Raw genomic sequence first — 26,168 nt, 5'->3', positions numbered from 1 at the left:
ATCCATGCAACACCTCAAAACTACCTCAAGAAGAGAAGGCCTCCTTTGAAAGAATGCACTATGAATAGAAGAACTCACCATGATTAGAAGTCTGAGATCATAGATTTACAACGATCAGAATATTCTACAATGTTGTCCCATCATACAATTAACCTTAGTACACCTCTAAGCAAGGGATACAATGCTTGTTCACACTCATTACCTTAAAAACAAAAATAAGAGGAGACTTTTCCTCTCTTTGGACAGTGGTATTACCCTCATAAATGGTACTCTTTCCACCCTCCATATCTATTTTACGTCCATATTCAAAAATCATGCGGGAGTGCTGAAATGGATAAAAAAAAGTTGCAGTGCTTTTTTCTTTTGTTTTTTTTCTTCGGTTAGGTAGGCAAGAAAGTTTTAGCCGAGTCAACTCAGCTAAACTGGTGAGATACTCAATTAACTTGGTACACCACCAATCTGCGGGAGCACATAGTTAATGTGACTCATGCGGATCACCCAAAAAATAGCTTGGTGCTTCATTACTTACCTCTTGACAATAAAAAAAAGATCCACCTCGGTTTCTCACTTGAGTGGTTCCTAAAACCATCAAGGTTGCAGGAGGGATAAAAACTTAAACCCGGATCGATTTCAAAAAAAAAAAAATACTTCCACCTCGATTTCAAAAATAAAAAATAAAAAATGATGATTCCTTTTTTTTTTTAAATAAAAAATAGCAATTCCTTTGGACGATCATGGTAAAGAAAAGTACTGTGGTGGACAAGATGAGGAATTTTCAAATGGAAAATAGATGTACCGTGTGCCTTCAAGAGAAAGAATTTGTGGATCACTTGTTCATCCACTGCAATGCAACGGCTTGTAATTTGGATCCAAGTTTTTGAGTGGTTTACGAATGATTGGGTGCGGTTGAACTTTGTTGGTAGCTTATTACTTTATTAGAGAGTTGGAGATTAGGAAAACTTGGTTCCCTGGGATAATCCCTTTGGGACATTATCCATTTTTTCAGTATCTTATTATTTTATTAGAGTTGGACACTAGGAAAGCTTGGTTCCCTAGGGGTAGGCACAATCATTTCTTTTGGTGATACAGTGTCTTTGGTGTGCAAGAAACGCATGGACATTGGATGGTAGATCTTGAGTTGTATCCACGGTGGCTTGGAATGTCAAGTTCATGGTGGCTAGTTGGGCTTCACAGAGATGTGATTTTTGGTGTTACTTGATTAGAAAGACTTTGGGAAATTGGAATGATATTTTGAATGGGAGAGGGTCTAAGAGAAATTTTGTGGCTAAAAGCACTGTTCGCCTCCCAAGTCCATATAAGTCAATGTTGATGGTTGTTCCCTTGACAATCATGGACCAGCAGAGATTGGAGGCATTTTACAGGAATGTCAAAAGCACATCTAGTTCTCTGTTTAAGGACATATAGAGCACATTATCTCGTTCACAGTTGAGGTGAGAGCTCTCCATTGTGGGTTACACACTTTCATTAGCAGATTCGAGGGAAGGCATGAAACCGAAGGTGGCGCGCGGCTAATGTTACCTCTTCTCTACGTTACACTTATAAATCTCTTTTATCTATTTTTTCCCATAAATACTACGACCATAACTTTACTATTACGGCATGTTTTGCGTTTTATCCATTCTGAAAATGAGCTTTGCTAAGGAAATAAATTATTATATTTGCATAACCAATTAAAATTATATTTAAGTATTTTACTTGTTATAACTATATTATAATCTAAACAATTAAAATTTAAGAATTGATTAAAAGATTTTGGCAAACCCACAAATCTTTCTATTTGAGGTTTGTCGAATCTGACACTCATATTCATATCAGATTCTAACATTCCATATTCATATCAGATTCTGACACTCGTACTCGTACAGATCCAACACAGCCACTTGGGTTCGTGGTAATCGAGCGGGGCATGGGAGATTTGCGAAGTTTATTGGTGAGATAGGCGATGAGGTTAGAGAGTGGGATTTTGTTTTTCGCATATGCATAGATGCTGGGAGGCCTTTGTTGAATGTTGGAACTTTGTTCCCTCATGATCTTCCTTTGTAATATTCTATTTCTTTACTAAATTTATGTTATCTTCGTCAAAAAAAGACACTGCTCATATAAGTATCCAATAGTTGAACGCAATTTTCACCATTCAAAACAAAAAAAGTTGAACACAATTTTAAATGCCAAAAGTTTAAAAAAAATTGTGACTTGAAAATAACCACCAAAATCCACAAAGAAGAAAGAGAGTAACCGACACGCACATTATTGCTAAAAAAAACTACTCAGCAACTCTTGTATAAAACCAGCAAAGACGCTTAATAACAAATACAACAATACCATTTGAGTAGTGAATTACCCAAAGCCCCACAAATAACCACCCAGAAACTAAAACAAGGATCACATCCTAGGTGAAAGGCCCCTAAATTCAAACAAGGATATAAAGGTGTAAAAAAATTGCGCCAATCATAACCTAAACTTATAATCCCAACCAGAAAATAATAATTTATGAACAACTCTGTCAAAATTAGGCTAACAAGAAAGAACAAATTACTTAGGACAAGCACCTGAGATCTAATGAAAAACAAGATAGCACAGAAAATAAATGAATGGAAAGTATATATTGAAAACCAGAAACGGAAATCATCATTTACTGTGCATTAAGGTGTGCAATGAAATTGTAATTTAGGTGTAAATTGCACCCATCGTTTTAAATGTCCACTAAAACCCACACGAAACAACTGAAATGTTTTTGTTTTCATTCCTGTTGAAATGCATATCAAGATTGAAATGCATACTGAAACCAAAACTGTAAGTGCATTAGTAATATTACATCAATGTGATAAATAATAATATTTAGATGAAATGCATGTGAAATCTAGTGTATGTAATATATATATATATATATCTATGAGGAAAAGGATTGTACGCTCGAGTGTACCAAGCTTATGGTACGCTCGAGTGCCCAATCACATGTGGGCCCACTTTGTTAGCATGATCCAAAGCATTCATTTGAAAGGCCCTTACATAGATGGGGTGTGTACCAAAAATCAGCTCCATAGGATCATCCTAACCCATCCATTTGTGGAGGTCAAAATGGACAGACACTGTGTGTCCACAAATCTGCCCATTTTTACCCTCCACTTTTGGAGGGGTTAGGATGATTCAATGGAGCTGATTTTTGGTACACATCCTATCTATGATAGGGCCTTGCAAATGAATGCTTTGGATCACCACAAAAAATGTGGGACCCATGTGATTGGGCACTCGAGCGTACCATAAGCTTGGTACGCTCGAGCGTACAATCCTCTCTCTCTCTCTCTCTCTCTCTCTCTCTCTCTCTCTCTCTCTCTCTCTCTATATATATATATATATATATATATATATACATATATATATATATATATATTCCGAGAACATGCTATATACGTTTGTACAATGGTGAGACCCACCGTAATGCATAGGTTTTGGTAGAGATGGTAAGCCCCACCCTGTCAATAACATTAGGAGTAAAATGGTGGGCCCAACTCTGTGTATGGATTTAGATGGAGATGGTTGGTTCAACCCCATAAAAACCTGAGGTCTAAAATGCTAGGCTCCACCCAATATAAAACATGGGGTGTAAAAAAAGTGGCCCTATCCATCAATAACATGTGTAAAATGGTGGGTCACACTATATGCATGACTTTGTATGAAAATGGTGGGCCCCACCTATGATATGTATGGTTATAATATGTATTAACGAATTTCTTGAGGAAAAGGTTTTCCAATAAAATATTTTCTTGGAAAGAAAGCGAATGGCAATGGAAAGAAACGTGCTAAGTATCTATTATAGATATAATATAAGTATCTATTATAATGCTAAGTATCTATTATAGTTCCTGCTTTTGTGTTGTTTTATCTGTTCTCCTTGGTCCTATCTTTGGGTGACCTCCTTGGTCCTCCCTTTTAATATATTTGGTTGCCTTTAAAAAAAAAAAAGACACATGTAAAAGACACACGTGGTTACATGTATTATGTATATATAAGCATGTGGTTACATGTAAAATGTGGTATGTATTAAATTATCGAACACTCGTGACGGCATGTGTCTCTAGGTGTTCAACATTGCTAAACCATTTTGAGTTTTTTTTTTTTTTGCTTATGTGATGGTTTTTGAGTGCGTATCTGTACTTATTGTGGCACTTCTTAAAATTTCGTCTTAAATGCCTATCATTTGCATATGTTTCCGTGATTTTACAGGATTTCCACTGAAACATCCATCCAAAACCGAAATGTTTCCACTTCTGCCATGACAGAAGTGCATACAGAAACCAAAACCATAAACCTTGACATGGTTTGAAATTTCAACCGAAATTAACATGAAATAAACGAAATGATTCTTTTTTCATCCCCGCCGAAACACATACCGAAGCATGAAACTAAAATTGTTATGTATGGGAGGTACACTATGCCAATATGTGTTACAAAATTAAACCGACATGTTTTCAATTCTATCACAATCGAAATTCATACTAAATCGAAACCTAATGCTTGAGTGTTTTTTTCAACTGATCTTGTCAATTGAGTTTCTCGGGTATGACGAGCTACGCAATCTTCATCACTTAGAAGGTACTTCGTCTTATTTATCAAGAACATTATAAGCTTGCTGAGTAAGAATTAACTAGTCTAATTAGTATGAAGATAAGGTTAAAACAATTTAATTAAAGCATATATTGTTTGGACCGCAGCTATGCAATCTATCATCAAGGCTAATTTCGATTACCCTCACTAACTATGTAAACATAACACTTGTCGTTTGGCACTTCGTTCACCTTGGAGGCAATTCCCTTTAAGGCCAGATATCCAAAGTGACTCGCAAAAAAATCAAGATTGACCTTTATACAAAGCAGAAGCAATGTGCCATGGAGCAAGCAATGCAAATGAGGCTTTAAAGAAAAAACAAACAACTTGTGCTGTGTGAGCTCGCAATTTTCACATTGCATCAATGTAACGAAAGAGCAAAAGAAAGTCGAAGTATTAACACTTACCTGACCAACCTTCTCTCATCTGGACCATTAAACCATACTGCTTGCAATGAATTATCCTGGTAAGCCATATGGTATGCAAGAAGTGTAAGGAAGACAGACGATCACATACACAAATGACTAAAACTAACTACCAAATACCACTTTAGTCAAGAACAACTTGGTGACTTACAATTAAGTCAGCAAGAGAAGTTTCAAAGGTATACTCCGCTGGAAGTTCTGATAGCAGGTCGGTATGAGGTGTCAAATCCCACATGTTCTGAAAAAACACAAATACCAAAAATCAGTCCCACAATTAAAGTTAGACAATAGCCAACTAAGCTTTCCGACAAACACCCTAAGGTATGGAAGTACAACAAAGTCACAACAAAGGGCTATACTGCAGAAAATGTAAGACATAAGAACCACATATACACAATATAACTCAAAGGGTACTCAATAGATAATTATAGACGATTACAACAAAAAAAATGATAACAAAGAAAACCATCAAAATAGAAAATCACCTGAAAAGTACCTGTAGTCTCTTTGCCACCATCCTAATTAAAAACAGAAGCAGAGAACATTAGCATGTTACTCCTTAGAGAGCTAAGATGAAACATAACGGGCTAATAAAATGAAGGGTATGAGAGGGAGGGAGAGAGTAAATTTAAATGAAATGGGTCTCGGATATACATGCAGCCTTAGTATGTGTAATTCATTGGTTTTAAAATGGTTGAATGAGATTCTCTTCCTGATCTTGTTTTCAGACAGATCCTCCAGATAAACATTTCCGTCCCACATGATCTTCCTCTTAGAACCCGAGGTTCTTTTTGCAGTTCTTTCAAACTCCTCTCTCACAGCGTGAATAAATTCATCAAGAGACATACCCTCCCCTGGTTCGCGCAAAATCAAACCTGTGGTTGCGCCATTGGGCAACAAAATTCGAAACTTGTAGACTTTCTCCAGATCTTCATCCAAGCATTCTACAAAAGGTCTTTTTCGAGGATTTCGATATGCCATATGATTAAGTTTCCCCCTGGTCGAATAGACTTGAAAAAACAAACCAGCTTAACTTCTATCAGCTGTTCACAAGGCATGCACTAAATCTTAACGGTCCGTTCCTGCCAAGATCATGTGATGAGTTAAGGATATGGGGACAAATTCCAGTACATACTCAATATAAGCAGCAACCTCATGAAAGTAATCTGGTAAGCAGTCGCATTTTGAGGGGATTTACAAAATGTAAATAAACAGTATTCTAGTAAAGGTAAAAGTAGAGAAATACATAAAGAAAAGGTTGAATATAAAACCAGGCAACATAAACATACAATAGTTATACAAAGACCACCAGTTGGTCTACTTTTTCTGCCTTCAACATGGTGAACACAAGACCTCGCAAAATTGTAGCAAGCCCACAATCTCACCGTACAGGTGCACGTGTACAGATATAGGTACCGGTAAGCATTGGTCACAGCCATAGACGGGAAGCTCAAAATTGCACTGACAAAATAAATGTAGCCAGGTGATTGGTCGAATTCACAGAGATGGACAAAACAAAATGGCAATGGTTCACATTAAAAGGGAGAAAGTCCTAATTGGTGAGGTCTACTTCTTGACTGGTTTCAATCACCATACACATACATGCACAAGGAAATTAAGCAGGCCTCAGACATGACACCTGGATTTCTCATCCCATAAACAACATAAACCATCATTGCATCACCTATGAGTAACCTTTTAAAAGTGAATTTTACATGGAAGCCGCAAGTGACTTGATTTTCCCATGTTTCGCCAGCCCCATCTACAGCTAACACTCGTGTACAGTGGTCAGCCATTGATCTGGTGGATCACTTGTATGGGGTACAAGCCAACAATTTCGGTGATCAGACATTGTTAACCATCCAATCATGACTAGCAAATGGACAGTGGTCAAAACCTAACAGGGGATAAACCCAAGAAAGCCTCTTTCTGATCTGACGAAGCAATTAACATAACCCAGTGACAGCCATTTTGGCAAGTTCACTATGTACACCACCAGATCAACAGCCATGAACACCATACGTGTGCCATAGGTTGGTGGGACCCATAATCTTAGAAACATCAAGCCCCAAGAGATGTAATACTATTTTCTTTTTAAAGCCTTCATATTATGTTATTCCTTTCAATTTTCAAAAACTTGGAAAGAATGCATGAGAAATTTAAAAAATATATATTACGAAGCTTTAATGCATGTGAAACAATAAAGTTTGGAATCAGCACAAAGCTAGTTATAGGGACCATCCCTCATTACCAACCAAATAGGAAAACCAAAGGGACCTAGGCCCATTGATGGGATCCACTTATTATCACGCCCAGCACTAAAGCGGGCTTCCATGTCTTATTTGCTTTCATAGGGAGTAGCAGTCGGACATGCCTAGTAGAACTTTGATTACTAGTTTTTCACGTCCAACACTGAAGGGGCTTCCATGACTTATTTGCTTTCTTGAGGAGTGTAACAGTTGGACATGATTAGTAGGACTTTGATTATTAGTTTTTCACGTCCATCACTGAAGAAGGTAGTTTTTCAAGTCCAACATTAAAGGGGCTTCCATGACTTAGTTGCTTTCTTAAGGAGTGTTACAGTCAACCATGATTAGTAGGACTTTGATTAATAGTTTTCCATGTCCATCACTGAAGAAGGCTGAAGGCTTCCATGTCTTATTTACTTTCAAAGGGAATCTAGGAGTCGGCCATGATTAATAGGACTTTAATTATTTGTTTGCTTTAAGATTTTTGTTTGATTAACAATTGATGTAACAAGATGTTATTTCAGTTCTGTAGATGTTAGTTTCTAATCTGAAATCCTCTGATCAATATTTTTTTAAGGGAGAAGATGGTGAGATTCTCCAGTGAGGTGTCCTCCCATGTAATCCTCTTATCAATATATAAATTCGTTTCTTGATTATTTAGGATAAAAGATGTAAGATTAAGGATTTAATTCAGTTTCTTGAAACATAAATTTATGTTCATCCTTTGTCCAGATTTGAAAACGATTATACTAACCTTAAGTATTGAGTTCTGAAAATTCTTTAAGCTAATTTATGTTAATTTCAAATAAATTTCTGCAAAATCTGTAATTTTCAGAACATCCCTGAATTTCTTTAATTGTTCTGCTCTTCCCATAGCCTTCCTAAATCAGGTGGCTCAGCCTAAGCCGAAAATAAGATAATTAAAAAATATGAAATGATAGAACTAGATGGCAACCTGCTAAATAAAAATAATGAAAAAGCAACAAAAAAGTTAGCAAAAAAAAACATACTTTGCATAGGTTGACTGAGGAAATATTACAATTATCGGCCCATGAAAACCTAAAACTGCCCAAAACAGCTAGAAAATTAAGCTTAAAAAATCAATTTTTGCAACATTAATACACAGTAATCAGCTGCATGCAGTGCTGGCATTAGAATCAGACTACTGGAAACACAATACCCCCATAAGAACTACGAAAAAATGCACGATTCCGATATTAGCAGGAAAAGTTCAAAAAGTAAATAAAACCAGAAAAATGTATGCAGCGAAAATTTCTTCAAACGGTCAGCAACAAAGCAGAGAGAACTCCATATTGAAGCAAACATATCAACTTTTTTGCTGAAAACACATGGATAAATCTCAATTGCCAAATGAAACACCAAACATCACAAAGACTAGGTAATCTAGCACAATGTACCAATAAACCTAGAGATATCAGCAGGAAAGTTTCGGAAACTGAATAAAACCGGCAATCATGGTATGCGATGAAATCTTCTTCAAATAAACGGCTACAGCAGCCGAGAGAAATCGAGATTTCTGAAGTAAACCTACCACCTTTTTATTACTAACAACGCAAGAAGAAAAATCGAATACCAAATGATACACCACCAAACAACACAGAGACGAAGAAATCGGGTGAGAAAGCAGGAACAAATCTAGAGATATCAGCAGGAAAAGTTTAGAAACTGTGTAAAATATGGAAACATAGCACGTAATGAAAATTACTCCAAAACAATCAGATACAAGAGCTGAGAGAAATCTAAAGACCTCTGAAGCAAAAGCACCACCATTTTTGCTGAACATGCGTGAAAAACATCAATTTACCACAAGGCAAACCAAAAAATGCAAAGACAGAGTAATCTGATGAAAATACACTAATAAACCTAGGGAAATCAGCAGAAAAGGTTGCGAAGTGCAAAAAAATCGAGAATCCTAGCATTCAACGAAAAATAAAAATCAGAAACAAAAACAGAGAGAAAAATGAAGATTTTTGGAAACGCGAGAAAATTTACCTTCGAAAAATGATGGCAGAAATGCTAAGGTTTTAGGAACAGAGTAAAGGTGCACAAGGAAACCAGAGAGAATAAAAGGAGAAGGCACCGGAATGGAAGCGGAAGAAGCGTTGCGTGCTGTCGAAGCTTCTTTATGAGTACTTAAATCAGTTCATGTAAGAAGAAGTTCTAAAACGGGGCTCCGTCCCGGAAATTGAGACCGGATGTTTAATGACTAAAATACCCTTTACTTGGGTTGAATTTTCAAACGAATGCCGCATCGTGAATGAGTCATTTCGTCCGTTAAACTCTGAAAATTTGACCTTACCTACTGGGGTATTTTAGCCATTCCAGTAGACCCAAAAAATGTTGCAATGCTAATTAATACCCACGTGTCACATATGAAAAGAACTTTTTAAACAAAACGGCACTCGTTCAGTCGTCCGCTAACAAGTCCCAATGTTTATAACTTGTGCGTGTAGCGCAATGCGCACCGTTACCATTTTGCTACCGCCTGACACGAATCAGTGGTATTGGGGTAAGCGGTAAGCTTCCCACCTGCGCGATAGCCGATGTGTATGGTTGGGATTTTAAACGCCTGCCGTCTGTTGAAATTCCCTTGAATAGAATCAAATTTAAAAAAAGGTCGAACGTACGGATAGTACAGAAAAGGCAATTTGACGGAGACACTCGAAAACCATGCTATTAAGAGAATATTTTGCAGTGGCATTTTTACTAGGTTGCAACTCGGGTCGGGCGGGTGGGGTTTTCGAGAACCCTACCTTACCCTACGCTACCCTACCCTACGCATGAAACTACTTCGGGTCGGGTCGGGTTTATTTTTTAAAAACCCAACCGGCCAACCCTACCCGAGGTAGTTTTCGGGTCGGCTCGGGCGGGCCGGATTTTTCTACACTCAATATATGCACCAATATCTAATATCTTAGCTCTGTTTGGTTGCTGGGTTTTTTTTGTGCCTGGGAGTTTTGTTGGAGAGTAAGTTAAATTTTGGTCCCATCCCATGTTTGGTTGCCTTTTAGCACTAGGTTTATTTTAATCCCACTCTTGTAATGATTACTTGTGGGGTGAATTTTTTAATCCCACTTTTGTAATGATTGCCTTTTCATCCCATTCCAAGATAACCCCAGGAACCAAAATAAACTCAGGAACCAAAAATAAGCTTGAGAAGAATTTTTTTCTACCCAACAGTTCAAGCAACCAAACAAAGGTTTTTTTTTCTCCCACCATATCTCCCAGGGTATTTTTTTCTCCCACATAACCAAACATGGGATTTTTATTTTACCAGGATACTTCCAGGACTCTTTTTTTCCCACCTATCTCCCAGAGTATTTTTTTCTCCCACATAACTCCCGGGAACAAAAAAAACCCGGCAACCAAACAGAGCATTAGAGATTTAGAAACAAAGAAAAAAAAAAGTATTGTCAAAGTCAATGTCCATGAATGCTAACAAGGAATGACAACATACAATAAGGTTGTCCAATTATCCTCCTCCTATAGATTTGGAATATCTTATTGAGTAATGCTACACAGGCATCACCGAAAAAATCGAATTGGACATTGGTAACAGTTACAAGAGCAACACTATGGTAAGAACTAATATCGGTAAGGCTCAGAGGCAAGGATTGATTAATTTCTAGCAAGAGATAATATCAAACCTTTGTATTATTAGAACAGAACAAAATGAACTTTTTTTTTTGGTAAAAATACCATTGTACAAAATACCATTTTACTGAAAGAATTGAGAATCAAAGGGTAAGAGTAAGATTTATAGAATTTCAGGATAAAACTGTTGGAAACTGCTTCCACATCTCCACTCATAGATTGTGCCTTAGCTTGATCATCTTCACTGAAGGGTCTTTAGGCCATTAAATTTTCAGAATAGCTTTACCCTCTTCATCATTATGTGAATTATTTGCACTAGAGAAGCAGATTTTTAAAGTATCATAAGTTGAGAATAGAAAACCAACATATCTAGAATCTATGGGTATTGGATTGTTGACAAATTATTGGGCATTGAACAGACAAGTGCAAGGTGATGATTGAATAGAAATTAATCGGTGTGGTGACAAATTTACCATCGTGAGGCTGGAAAGGGATAAGAACGAACTCAAGACGAGAGAGAGAGAGAGAGATTTGACGGGTGGAAAGAGAAGTTTCTAGTTTTCTGACTTTTCTTTCTGCAGTAGTTTATAATATAATAACAAAAACCATAAAAAATGAACTCACGCTGGATAAAAAAAAAAGTAACGTTTCTCAGGATTCTCGCCGATAAATCCAAACTAACACAAGATTTTAAAAAAAAAAGAACTAATGCGGGTTTCTCGGGTTTTCGGGTTTTACATTATTAAACCCGACCCGGACCGAGAAAACCTCGGGTTTTCAAATCCTAAACCCGACCCGACCCGACCCAAGACCCACCTTCTTTGAACCGGGCCCTTGCATTTTTCGGGTCGGGTTAATGCGGGTCGAGTAAAACCCGACCCAAGTTGCAACCCTAATTTTTACTAGGGCAGGCAACGGGGCAGAGCCAGGAATCTGCTTCAAGGGGGGGCAAAAATAATTTTTTAAAAGAATAATTTCCCTAAAATTATCTAGCAACCCGCGTCCTAACCTACATCAAGATTAAATTATGCTCAACCATAGATATGAGTTAATTGTGCATCAAGAGCTGTGGAACTAACTGTACTCTACATTCCATAATTATAATTTTGTATAACTCTAAGTTTGCTATATCTCATTCATTGTGGCATAGCAATTTTTTCTTTTACTTCAAAGTTCATAGTAGACATGGAAATAAAAAATGATTTTCATGTTAGTTTCTAGGTTCATCTTTGTATTATTAAAAATTACTTGTTTGTGGTTACATATAGGCCTAATTACTCTCTTTATGTATCTTACTCTTTCTCATGCCAAATAATTTGTCATTATTAAGATCTAGACTTGCTGGCTGGTGCTAATATACTATGGTTTTTCACTTTTTCAACTTTTCTAAGTATTTTACATATTATTTAGTTACAAAATAAACATATGAAAAGAATTTGCCTTCAGCCGCATGAGAGTAATTTTAGAAAAACAACCCTAAAAATCAGCTTTGGTGTGATTTTGGGAAGGCCTAACTTTCTTTTGGCTTGAAAATGATCGAAATCTCTTCTCCCCATCTAACCTCTGTCACAAATGTCGTTCTCAGGAATTTCTCGGCAAGGAAAATCTCGGGATATATTAATTTTTTCGGGTTTATATCGAGAAATAAATAGTAAAATTAAAATTATTTTAAAAATATTAAATTTAAGAAAAAAATATAAAATATAAATATCGTAAAAAATAATGGGATAATATTGCGATATTATCGGGATATTTTATGATAAAAAAAAATATCGCTATATTATTAAAATCTCAGGATTAGTTCAGGATTTTGTCGTTTTATCAAAATCTAGCGATAATAACGCTATATTTTGAAAATATCAGAGATATTTGTAACATAGTTAACCATAAAGAATGTTTAGGAAAATATCACTAAAAATCAGGCTTTTTGCGATTTAGAAAAGCATGACTTCATATTTGGTGTGAAAGGGTAAAAATCTAAAATAATTCCATTTGCCCCCTCCCTCACAAAAAGTAGGAAATTTAACTGGGGAAAGGGGTACTCTTGTAATTTTCAAAAGGTTAAATTGATTTTTTTCATATTTTTAAGGGGGCAACTGCCCCCTCTTGCCCCCTGCTGGCTCCGCCCTGGGGAAACGAATGTTGCATTCCCCATCCCCGCCGGAAGGAAAATTCCCCGTACCTGCCCCGGGGGGGAATTTCTAATCCCCATCCCCTCCCCTCCCCACCCCACACAAAAAAAGTCCACCTCAAAAAATGCCCGTCAACGCCCATGAAGAAGAAAAGACAAGCCATGTTTGTGCACTTAGTAAAATATAGTAGTGCCAATATCACGTAAAAGAAATTTTTACTATTCACAAAAAACACTATAACAGAACAATGGCTTGCATGTTGAAAAGGGTGGGGTGGGCCCGTCTTCATCCCTGCCTCGACCCCGATCCGGGGGATTTTTTAAATCCCCATCCCCATCCCCACCCCTGCCAAAATTGGGGAATCTCCGTCCCAAGCGGGATGGGGCAAATCCCCGTTTTCACGGGTGAAATTGCCAGCCCTAATTTTCACCCCTGTTTTTTTCTAGAAAATTTGTTGGGCGTCGGGCATCCAAATTAATGGGGACAAGCATGGCCCACTTCCACGTGGTGTGGTGGGTGATTTTTGCCGATTAATCCCTGCTTTGCAGAATTATTGCTAAGTCCCTCTATCAGAAAATAATTTCTACACAATCCCCAAAACAAACTCTAGTTACTTTTCTCTTTCAAATTTATTAAAATGACAAAATTACCTACAACCTGTCCCTCTCTAAAGTCCACACTCCAACAATTAACACACACACTCTCAAGGTGAACATGGGTGGGGTCAACAACTGAATTGTTTAGGAAAAGTGATATACTCACCCCCTTTTGTTCACTAGCCATCTAGTGTATTTATGAGAATGCAGAAAATGAGAGAATGCAGAAAATGAATAAGAGGATGCGAGACTGGCGCCCCTTACAAAAAGGGGACCGATGGCGCCCTCATTAGTCAAATTCTATTTAAGATGGCATAGAAAATTAAGATCGGAACATTCTTTAAAGGAATTTGACAAATAGGGGCACCCGTTGTGCCTTTTTTTTTGCAACAGTGCCTACGAGTCTAGCATTCCTCAAGGAAAAAATATATACCAAAGTGGGGAAAGCAATTAAAAAGAGCAACATATATCCAACCAACTCAAGCCAACCCAAGCCCAGCTGAAATCGAGTTGAATACCTTGGGGTTCAGATTGAGACCGACCCAAGTTGGATCCCTGAGCAAGAATTGTTAAAGTTTAACTCTCTCTCTCTCTCTCTCTCTCTCTCTCTCTCTCTCTCTCTCTCTCTCTCTCCACTTATAGCCAATCTTCTATATATATATAAGTAAAGCTGAATGTTGTAAGCCGAGGCTGCGCCACGTGTCACCTCCACTGCATTCCAAAATTTAATAATGCATTAAGGGGATGTGGCACACCGTTTCACACACAGTCCTCTATCACACGTAACCTTAATAATGAAATTTAAAAACGTGTTAAGGGGATGTGGCACCCGGAATTTAAAACACTTCTTATATTGGAATTGACAAAACGCCAAAAATCAAGGAATGTAAAAACGTGTTAAGGGGATGTGGCAACCAGAATGTAAAACGCTTCTTATATTGGAAATGACAAAACACCTAAAATTAAGGAATGGAAAAATCCCCTAAAATCAGTGATTGATTAAAATAATATCTCTCCACAGATTAAATCTCCTAAAATACTCTTCTTATTTTGGAATTGAAAAAATGCCTAAAATCAAGGAATATTGTGGTTATCAATATTTTAGCACATATCCATTTCCATCCGGATTTTATCAAGATTTTTTCTTCAATTTTGGATATCCCTACTTTTGATCCTATTGTAACTCCATTTTTTTATTGTAACGGGGCCATTGAGTCAAATTATGTGCCTTAAATACTGTGAGTAACGAATCATCGACACAAACGTATCCCCTGAGAGGGGATGTGAACGTCTTCGATTTATGGCCACGTATGGCCTTAAAAAAATGGCCATAAGTTACATATCGCATATGCGTGTCTTGATTCCATACATGTGATATATTTTCTCATTCTCCCTTTTCTAATAGCTTTTTATAATGTTACTTGCAAAATCCCTATGTTTAATGCATTCAATTTTTATGATCACATTTAATTTAGCAACTAATATTCAATAAAATTTCAGTTTCCTTTTAAATCTAGACCAAAACAGAATCGTTTGAAGAGTTCCCATTAATCGTGCCTAATGTATCTAAGCATACTCAACCCCTTATGCCGTTTGCTATTCTCTCCCATATCCCTCTTTCTCTTCCTCAACGACAACCAATCTCTTCTTCTTCCTCTATATTAAATTTATATTTTTTCGCCAGCCTCATCTTCCTCCTCATGACAGCCCCCTTCCCCTTCAGCCTCTTGCCCATAAGTTTTCCTTTGAAGCCATGGAAAGCTGATAAAGGTATTAGTTTCATGTTGTAGATATTATTGAAGCCATGGAACCCATCTGCCAGATTTGTAATTACGAACTCCTGAAGTTTCTACTTGGACACCCCATCACGATTTCATTCGCATGTCCTTTCCAATTCCAACGTGGCAAATTTATATATATATTTTTTAAATCAAATAAATTTACTCCGAACCTATCCATGGACGCTTCAACAGCCTCCCCTTCCCAAAAATCATTTCCTCTTCTAAAAACGATTTATGCCGATTCTTTTTTGATGATGATACATTCGCACCCACTGTAGGATAATTCGCACGCCAGTAACGGAGGGTAAGTGGCAGACTTTTAACGCTTTTTAACGTCAATTCACATTCAAAGGGGAGCGAATTATCCTACAGGGGGTGCAAATTTATCATTGCCCTTGTTTCGGCTTTTTTAATTCATAAAATAGGATGTTTCCAGTCCGCCAAATCGGTTTCTATCCTAAATTCTCGCACAATCCCGATTTTTTCGGATTCCTTTTATAACTTGCATCTCTCTCTCTCTCTCTTCCCATCTCCCCCCCTCTCCGTTTCTCTGTTTCTTTATCTTCTTCTCTTAGTATGATGATTGATTCTTCTTCTTATTTTTTCCCATTTCTCTTTGGCTGATGATCTTTTTTCTTGGTCATCTTCTTCTGTAATGCTCCTTGGCAGGTTTTGTTGCTGATTTTGGGTAAGCTATATGGCTCCTTTTTCTTTTAAAACACTACCTTTTGCTACTGTGATTTATTTGTTTATTATTTGCTTATTTGTTTATTTTCTTAGTTGTTGATGTATTGTTTTTGTGACAATTAACAGTCATAGAAACCACTTCTATTGGACCCCTTAAGGCCATGGGTTGTTATAGTTGTGTCTCTTTCTCTCTCACTCTTTGTTGGTCTCTCTCTCTCTCTCTCTCTCTCTCTCTCTATCTCTCTCTGAACAGAACAGAGTTCTTGCAAGCAACAATAGTAGATGAGGGAACTTTGATTTCTTGGATGATTTCGAACAAAACAATTTATGCGTTTTGAATCATCAGAAGCGTTTCTAATATTTATATTTGGCTTTCTTACTGATTTTAGTTTAAATATCTACTGTAGGCCTGAGATTTTGGTTTTCAATTTGTGTCCAACCTATCTACATAAGTCCCCTAGAATTTGAAATTGTTGTCGAATATAGCTGGGTATTATGATATATTTAAAAATATGTGACGTGGGTTGCAGAAACCTTGAATCAACTTATATTTTTAAACAAATATTTTTCCTCATATTTTTAACAAACATTTATGCCCTTGGCTATGTGCTTGATGTTGAGACATAGTAATAAGTTTTCTATGGTAAACTAAAAATCAATTGAAGGCGAATTTTCTGTAGTTGTTTGACATTATATCAATTGAAAGTATCCCTTTTTTTAATGGTAATTATGCCAGACATTTTTAATGATAATTATGTCAATTTTTTTAAGAATATTACAATTATGTCATTTTATTTATTTTGCCATATTTCTCATTCCCATTTTGTTTAAAAATTTAGAAGGGGTTTCTGTTGTATACGCCAGGTTCATGGATGTTGTCAATTTCTATCTGTTGGCAATTATATAAAGATGTCCTTGCTGATTGCTTTTTCCATCATGGTTGTAAGTCCAAGTCTTCTTTTAAAAAATGTCAAGTTTTTGTTATTTCCTAAGAATGTGTGCAAAGTAGTATATGGGATTGTTTGATTATTTTTATTCTTTTTTTATTTTTGGGTTTGAGGTTCCATTTTATGTCCAAATAAAATGAGCTTCGCTATTACATAGTGCTGATGTTTCATTGTTGATGTGAGTTATGACCCCTTCCTAAATAAAAATTAGTTTTCAGGTTCATGGTTAAGTTATTTGGGTTGGTTCAAAATTTGTACTTTATGTTTTGTAGTTTACTATATCCATGACTTCTCTACAATTAATTTTTGGTTACTGTATTAGCCTTTTGGTTGTTGTATATAGGTGTACCCTCACACTCTTTTTTGAAGCTTCTGAAATTTAAACTCCTTCGTTAATTCTTTGAGCTCCCTCTAGCTCACTAGGTAATTGGTCCAAGTTCTCAGAGAGTAAGTGTGTTCACTATATTATGTCATTATAAGTGATTGTACCCGAGACTTGAGGGGATAGTCCATTGGCTTTTGAAGCCCATTGAGTTTTGCATTTGGTTCAAGCTTTTTGATGAACCATGAGTTGAATTTGGGCTTTAATTTCATGTGAAGCGGAAGACTTTAAGCAAGGTTTGTTAAAGCGATTATAAAAAATTATCTATCCATAGTTGGAAAACTTGAAACTCATACTCAAATTGATCAGTGGGTTGGTTGCGTTCTTTTCTTTTACAGTATAAGAGATTACATCTGCTATACTTTCAAGTAATTTAACAATAGAAATCTATCCAGAAGGCTATAGGAGCTGAACTTGAAGGGCCTCTATGTCAGTATCTCTAGGTTTTATTTACTTCTTTTTGGGGTTTTAACTTGTTTTTTTGGGCTTCGCCTATGCCATTTTAATTTAGTCATTCCTTTGTCATCAGTATCATTTTACTTTTCCACGTGCCTTCTCATCTTCCCTTCCATTCCTCTCCCTCTCTCATTAATTGCCACATGATGGAATTTTTGGCCGAGTTCTATGAATCTTCTTTGGGTTTGAGATCAAAAAACATATTGCAAAAAAGAGATTCCATCCGAATCACCTTTGGCTTCATCATAATTCGTTCATTGCTAAGGTCTTCTCTCTCTCTATCTATCTATGTCTCTCTCTCTCTCTCTCCAAATCCCATTTATAGTGATAACTTCTTGCTTTGATGTATTTTCTTTTTTATTGTTCAAATTAAAGATTGGATTTTATTTGATGGTAATTCTGGTGATTACAGGGTTTTGTGCTCAGAGCGATCACTAAGTTAGTTGATTTTTGTATGCGTTTTTTATGCATATTTTTTCCTCACCACGGCCCACGGGACTGCAACTAGTTGGAATTGTAAACCAATACAAAAGAAAGCTGCCAGATGCCATTGATTTCCATTCCTCTACAAGTGTGATGGTGCCGATGGATCGAAAAGAAGATTTGAGTCAATTTAAAAATGTTTTCGAAGGGGTAGTGAGGAGAGAGAGAGAGAGAGCGGGAAAGAGACGATTGTAATTGAAGTTTGGGAGATATTTCGAGGGGCGGGGAGATATTTCAGGAGGCCTTTGTGGTGGGTCCTTATTGGGCCACATCCCATCAAAACAGATGATGCAAAATGGTGGCTCCACCCAAAAACAATAGAACCATTAGGTGACAAAAGCATATCTGCATCCCACATTATCTCTTCAAGATCAAGACATTTCCATGTAACAATCCATAAATCAAATGTATTTACGTACCTGCGCACAGTTATTGGTCATGCCATTAACATTGCTTCATTTCGAGAATTTTTTTTTTTTCATTCTAAATATTTCATTTGTATTTACAAAAGGAAGAACCCCCAACTAAATCAAACAATGGTCGAACATAAACCCTCTCATCCGAGCTGAATTTTCCACCTATAACATTCACAATGCAACAAAAGTCAATAAATTGGTAAGAAACACGAAGTGAACCTAAAAACCAAACACCAAAAAAAAAAAAAAAAAAGATAGAAAAGAAAAGGTAATAAAAGGGAGATTTTTATATGGTGTAAGCCCTTAGAGTCCCGTATTTTTTTGAAAGTATTGCACAGACCACACTGTAGGATGATCCAAACTGTCCATGTGATGGAACACAACATAAAGAGGTTTTTCCTCAAAAATCATTTCCATAGGATGATCCTAGCCTTTTGATCTATAGAGTTTTCCATAATATACAGTTCCTCTATAGATTAGAGGGTTGGGATCATCCTATAGAAATGTTTTTGGGGCACAACCTATATACGTTGTGGCCTATCACATAGACGGTTTGGATCACCCTATAGTATGGTCTGTACAATTTTTTTTTTTTAAAATACGGGAGTATAAGGGCTTACACCATATAATTTCTCATAAAGAAGAAAGGGAAGTGATAAATCCGCTCCTTTTGATTACTCGTGTGTCCCAAGTAGGAAATGGTAATCAGTAGGGCTGCAACTTGGGTCGGGCGGGTCGGGTTTTGGAGAACCCAACCCTACCCGAGAAATATCTTGGGTCGGGTTGGGTTTTCTTCCGGAAAACCCACGATTCGCAAACCCGGCCCTACCCATGATAAATCTCGGGTTGGGTTGGGTCGGGTAAGGTTTTTTCACGTTGACGCAATTTTTTAAGGAAAACTCTTGTTTGGCAAGGCAACTCAACTCATAGAAATCAGAAATTACACTCACATTACACTTGAATCAAACAATGATGTAATTACACTCACATTACACTTGAATCAAACAATGCTGTAATCAAACAATGTTGTAATTACAATCAGACAACGCTGAATCAAACACTTGAATCAACTCAACTCATAGAAGCAGAAATTACACTCACATGCTATAACAGTTCATGTGTGAGTTTTCACTTTTAACTTTTAACTAACAATAGAAAAAAAAACATACTATAGCTTATGTAACTCGGGTCGGGTCGGGCCCCTTCAAACCCGGCTCTACCCGAAACCCGAGAAACCTGAACCCAACCGAGGCTATTTTCGGGTAGGGTCGATGTGGGTTGGGTGAAACCCGGCTCGAGTTGCAGCCCTAGTAATCAGAAGGGGCGGATATGTCACTGTCCATATGTGGTCCATACACTGCTGCCGGGTGTCCCAAGTAATCAAAAGGGGCGGATATGTCACTTCCCAAAAGAAGAGGTGTACAACATACGAACAGGGTATAAATGTAGGAAATGGTAAACCGCTGTTGAGAATTCAACTCTTAATTCTAGACGTTGGATTTAACTCTTAATTCCTAATAATCAGGATTTAAAAAGATGGGATTTTGAGAGAAATTCTCTCCCATGCGCCTTGTAGGGATAGAGAATTTTTGGAGAGTTTTATTTTCGTTAATAAGAGACCAAATATGTTGAAGTCGTTTCACGGCTCACGGGCAACGCGACGAAACAATTTGCACTTCCTCTCACCTCTTTTGAAACCGTGCGATTACTTCTGCGGCTTAGATTAAATGACATGAAAACCCACTTATTAAGAGACCCCAGCGGCCACGCATCCCTTGAAAACATAGCCCTTGTTCCTATTTTCGCTCACCCCATTCTCCTCAAGAAATTCGCCTGATAACAAAAAAATCTCAATACAAGCGAAGATTCTTGGTAGTTCAAGAACAGAGGTCTGGTCTGGCACAAAAAAATCGCCCTTGTGCATTTGCTGCAAGGTAATTTCCAAAGCCTCGATTCAGTAGTTTGATCCAATGAAAGTTATTTAAAAAATCAGTGGTTTAGGCTCTGGTTCAGCGGATATTTTAGGAAGATTAGGAGTTGGACTGAGGATAGGCTTGGTAGAGTTTTTTGGAGGTAGGTTTCCTTTTGGGTTAATTCTTTATCTAAGATAAGGAGAGGGAAAGAAAGTTGCCGAAATTTAGAGGAGAGGTTGTAAGGGAAGTTATAGTAGGAGTGGTATTAGTTATGAAAATAGAAATTGTGTTGATGTCCGGTGAATTTATCTCAGCCCTACTACTATAAATAACCTACTTGCGTTGAGTTGGACAAAACGAAAAGACTGGTTTTCTAACCAAAAACGGGGAAAGTTTCATCTTTCTTCCTCTGCTTTTTATTCAAAATAGAGCTTCCCATCTTATTATTGGTTCGGTAAGTCTCTTTTCTATCTTGTATGATTTGAGAAACCATCATATCTCTCTATATCTATATCAATGGCAATTTTAAGGGTTTTCTGTTCTTAGGATTTTGGATACTCCCAACCAAAATTAGCTTTCTTTCTTTCTTTCTTTCTTTCTGGACGTGAAAGAAAAAGCAATGGATGCTACGGAGCATAGGTGGTCTGAACTTCCCTTCGACATGATGGTTTTAATTCTAAATCGGCTATCCCTGGAAGATCGTGTCAGTTGTGCTGCTGTCTGCATCTGGTGGAAAAAGATAACAACAGTGAATCCTCATCCATCATCTCAACTCCCTTGCTTCTTTTCTCCGAAACCCAAAATAGCAAGATTCGGAGTTTTTTTAAGCTCATATGAGAACAAAGTTTACAATCTAAAGTGGGCAGAGGCTCGTGGAGTTCAATGCTGTGGATCTTCTGGTCAGTGGATGATAATGACGGATCGGGTGAAACGCTATTTTCTGTTCAACCCATTCTCAAGAACACAAATCCAACTTCCATACAAGGTTTCTTTACGAAGATTACAATTCAAGCCCTTAAACATCAAGAAGGCATTGGTATTTTCTCCACCCACTTTTTCGGATGTTCATAAAACGATGGAGAATTGTGTAGTTGTGGCCCTTTGTCGTGATAGACGATTACTCTCATGTCGAATTGGTGATAAAACATGGACTTCCATTGGAATTGAGTATGAGGATTTCATATTCTATAAGGGCCCATTTGGATACCTCAGATTCTGTATTTAGATTTGGAATTGAGTTTTGAATACAAAATGAATAGATCCGGCAGCTCATATGTACAGGGAGATAGAGAGGGAAGGGTGTACTTCCTAGTGGAGTGGAGAAGTTGAGGAGCAAAGATGGTGAAGGAAACTGCCACGTCTATGGATTTCCAATTACTTATTTCCACAGCATATTTGGAAATCTGATTTTTTTCACTGTCAGTCGCTGATTTGGAAATCAAAGGATTTGATCCAGATACAAATTACAACACAAAAAGGGTTGCAAATGTGAGAAATCCAAATCAAAATCTTCTCGCCATCCAAACGGGCACTAAAGGAATTTTGTATGCTTGGAAGACTTGAGGCTTTCAATTTGGAAGCCAGACCTAGACGTTGGGCTGTCTCAGAGTTACCACACACACCTTGTTGTAATATATATCGCTCTTTGAGACTCTCCCAATGCTTTTCTACCTATTTGATAGAATCGCGTGGAGAGTTGTTGTTGGTCTGAGGATATTGTTTTCCACCGACATATTATTGTGCTACTACTAACTCCTCCCATGTTTTCAAACTGGATTGGAGTGTTCGAGAGTGGGTTTTGATGGAAAGCATGGGTGACTCCATACTGTTCTTGGGGGAGAGTTGCTCCATATCTCTTAAAGCTTCTGGCTTGTTGGGGTTCAGAGAGAACTGTATTTCTTTCGTTCACAAGGATCATATACAGATGTTTTGCATAGATAAAAACGAGATCGCGCGACATTTGACAACCATTGAAGTTATGGTACAGTTTTTGGATTCTTGGATGAACTGTACAAACAATTGGGTTACATCGGATCCATATTAACAACAGTAAAGACTCTAAGCCTGTCTTTAATTTTTTAAAATCGTTTGAGTGAGATTTAGGATTTAAATTAAGCTTCTTATTTGGATGTATTGAAAGAACTATGGTACTGGAAGAACTTGTATTTAATGCATTTGGGTTATCTTTTCTCTCTTTTTTGTTTGGGTGTAATTGTGTTAGACGAGTATATATTTGTTTGGATTTTAGAGATTATGTTGCAATGCATTTGGATGTGAGTTGGGAGATTAATACAATGTCTTTAGAATTTAGTATGTAATTGGCAAAATGCCATGCCATCCATATTTGCTACTGTATATGTTTTTGTGATTCACGGAAACAGCCTCTCTGCAATAAGGCTGTGTACATCTAGCCCTCCCTAGACCGTGCAATGGTGTGAGCCTCGTGCACTGGGCCGCCCCTTTTTTATATGTTTTTGTGATTGGTTTCTGAGATTTCTGAAGACTTAGATGTGTTTTGGTTGTGATTGTTTTGGGCTAGATGTGCCATATCCAGTCTAAGATCTTGGCTCGAGTGTATCCGCCTTGTTGTGGGGTTGCTGTTTTTCTGTGCCATCCTCCAACTTGAAAATGCATTGCTGGACCCTTTTTCAATCAGCTGTCCATCTCCCTTTTGTGCTTTAAACACTACAGAAAAATAAATTCATCGGGAAAAAATACATCACCTTTGAATCAATTGCATGAAAAGATGTGATTGCTTGATTGTCTTATCTTGACCATGTTACGAAGAAAATACAAGTTGTTGGCATTTGCAGTGAAACTTAAAAATGTCCAGTCGGAACAAGTGATGAATCCATGAAAGGACTATCTCTAAGGAGAGTGCAACTTGGAAAAAAAAATCCATTCAGCACGACACAAGTGATGAAGCATTGGAAGGACTATCTCTAAGGACAAGAATGTGATGGACAAGAAAGAGGAGGGCCAGGCACTTCTGTTTAGACTGCAGATATAAAACTAATTTAAAGGAGAAGGTTGACTGAAAACTGAAAAATGGTCTTCAGATTGAGACTAATTTTATTTTGACCATATACTGTGCAGAATTTGGACTGCATGTGATGTAACTATGTAAGAATTTCATGCTCAACCAATGCAAGGGTGAAGAAACAACCCTTTAATTTGTTGCAAATTTGGTTGCATAAGAACTAAGAACTTTACAAGTGTCAACATGAACCCATTTACAGAATTTGCAGAAATGCTCAAGTTGCTAGCAGTGGGTACTTTTACTACCAAGTTACTACCAAGTTACTACCAAGGGAAGAGTAGGACAGAAACATTGAAAAAAGACAGCTGACTTTTAGACTAGTTTTTTTTTTTTTTTTTTTTTTTTTTTTTTTTTTTTTTTTTTTAACCCGGAAAGGAATGCGACTCGGGGGCGGGCCTCTGCATATTATTTATTGAAGGCACAATACAAGAGGAGGGCAAACAACCAGCCCTCTAGACCGCGACAAACAAAGGGGTACCAAAGACCCTACACAACACCACCTGCTTCGATCATTTGCTTGGGCGAATATTTGGAAAACCATTAGTGTCGCATCTTGCAGCCCCCCGGGCTTTGCGAGGCATTTCTGACCATCCATGGAAAATTTGATGAGATCTAGATTTGCAAGCTTCATTTGCAAGAGCATCTACCACTTGGTTACCTTCTCTAAACTGGTGCTGATGATGAGGGCCCATGAAGTCCATGAGGTCTATGATTTCGGGCCAGAAGAAAGATTGTACAACTACAAATAACTAGTTTCAGCATTGATTGTTTTCACTTGTCATGACTCATGAAGATGCACCATGTAAGTATAGTAACAGCGTCAAAACTTATGAGGTAATCAAGAGGAAGGTGTAGCTTCCTAAATACTAACTTTACTGATTTCGATTATTTTTTTACCATTATGAACCACAGTTTCTAACACTTAGGTCAGGGTTCAAACTTCACACTTATCGATCGGAAACAGAGAAAAAAAGTAGAAACTCCCTGAGTTTTTATTCACAAATAATACAACTCCTGCTAGGTTCAAGAATTTACAAAATTTAGAAGGAATGCATTCATGAAAAAGAAAATGTTGAGATAAAATTGAGGGAAAGTATTTCTCAGCAAGATGTTTGAAAGCACTTGGTAGCTGGTTCCTTTCATCTGATAATCACAATCATCTTTATACATGGCATTTTCGTCTGAAATCTCAGCTTTCATCCCCTTCTAATGATTCTTCCATAGACGCAAATAATTTAACCTGAAAGGTAAACTATTCGAACAGCCTTGATATAACTCATCAAACCATCCATCTAACCCAAAGCTCCTATCGAAAAGATTCTCCATCCTTTGTGTTAAGCAATTCTATCTACTAGGCCCATGGGGGCAAAATGGCCAATGTGACCTAGCCATCTAGGTACCGAGTCACAATTGCAGGTTTCCTAGATCACCTTTATCCCATACATCTTCTCTCCTGAGTGTCTTTATCGCTCTTCCATAAGCATGTGGATTCTAATACTTCTTCTAACCTCTGTTTACTAAGAATACCATCCAATTCACTTCACCATCATACATAAGTAGTCATAGTCATCACATTTAAACTTATTCCAAGTGCAAAAGTATGAAAATGGACTATTAAAATCCCATCTTGACCCCATATTTTACTCGAACCTTGAATACTCTGTTCCTGAGAATATTATGGGGGCACGTCATACCGTTTCAAAATCACTGCACTCAATTTAAACAGGATGTTTTCAACCCACTAATAAAGTGGTAAATCTCGAACTGAAACATGGTTGACTTTGTCAAGCACTGTTGGAGCACCCAAATTCTAATGTCTTACCGATTTTATAAGAAAAAAACTTAACCTAGAGTGGAACCAATACTATAAATCAGCACAGGACTCTAATTATGATCATAAACAGATATATTTTGTAAATAGAAAGCTTCCAACCCAAGCCTTTGAAGCATCCTCACATGTTTTTTGTTCTCCCATGATTTGGGAAAGAGAGATCCATACACAGAAAACAGTCTCAACTAAATGGGTGAGTAATCCTTCTCTCCACAACTCCTGGTAATGTTGGGAAAGAGTGTGTGACCCAACTATATCTAAAACATGATTGCGTAATTTGCGCATTTCATCTTCAAACATGGATATGTGATTTCAATCCAGCCACTTGACATTATGAGAAAACCAATTACCAAAATTATATACCCTTCGTGAACTAACAAATAATCCTAAAAAGGGTAAACTAGCTCCTGCTTTTACACACACATATATAATCGCCGTTTGGATATGCGGATTTTAGAATTCAGGTTTTTAGTTTGAAAACAGTGTAAAAGATGGTTCATGTTGCAGCTGCTGAATGCTGTCCTGGCAGCGTTTTTTGGATTTTAAGTAAGAAATCCAGGTTTTAGAAATCTCTCCCGCATCCTGAGAT

General features: G+C 37.3%; 1 protein-coding gene across 1 annotated transcript in view; it reads right to left on the bottom strand.

Annotated features, from left to right (window-relative positions):
* Positions 1-9,464, bottom strand: part of GMI1 (gamma-irradiation and mitomycin c induced 1) — a 76,642-nt gene extending 67,178 nt beyond the window's left edge. Inside the window, exons 1-5 of the mRNA XM_077370697.1 lie at positions 9,314-9,464; positions 5,706-6,133; positions 5,537-5,569; positions 5,203-5,289; positions 5,034-5,089 (exon numbers count right to left, since the gene is read on the bottom strand). Of these exons, the coding sequence (XP_077226812.1) occupies positions 5,034-5,089; positions 5,203-5,289; positions 5,537-5,569; positions 5,706-6,032 (503 nt within the window). The 5' untranslated portion in view covers positions 6,033-6,133; positions 9,314-9,464. The remainder of the gene's footprint in view (positions 1-5,033; positions 5,090-5,202; positions 5,290-5,536; positions 5,570-5,705; positions 6,134-9,313) is intronic.
* Positions 9,465-26,168: the final 16,704 nt, after the last annotated feature.

The sequence above is a fragment of the Tasmannia lanceolata genome, unplaced genomic scaffold (genome assembly GCF_043159265.1).
Source record: "Tasmannia lanceolata isolate RefF3 unplaced genomic scaffold, GAP_Taslan_0.1 ptg000037l, whole genome shotgun sequence".
Lineage (NCBI taxonomy): Eukaryota > Viridiplantae > Streptophyta > Magnoliopsida > Canellales > Winteraceae > Tasmannia > Tasmannia lanceolata.
This window is presented reverse-complemented; position numbering and strand designations above follow the sequence as displayed.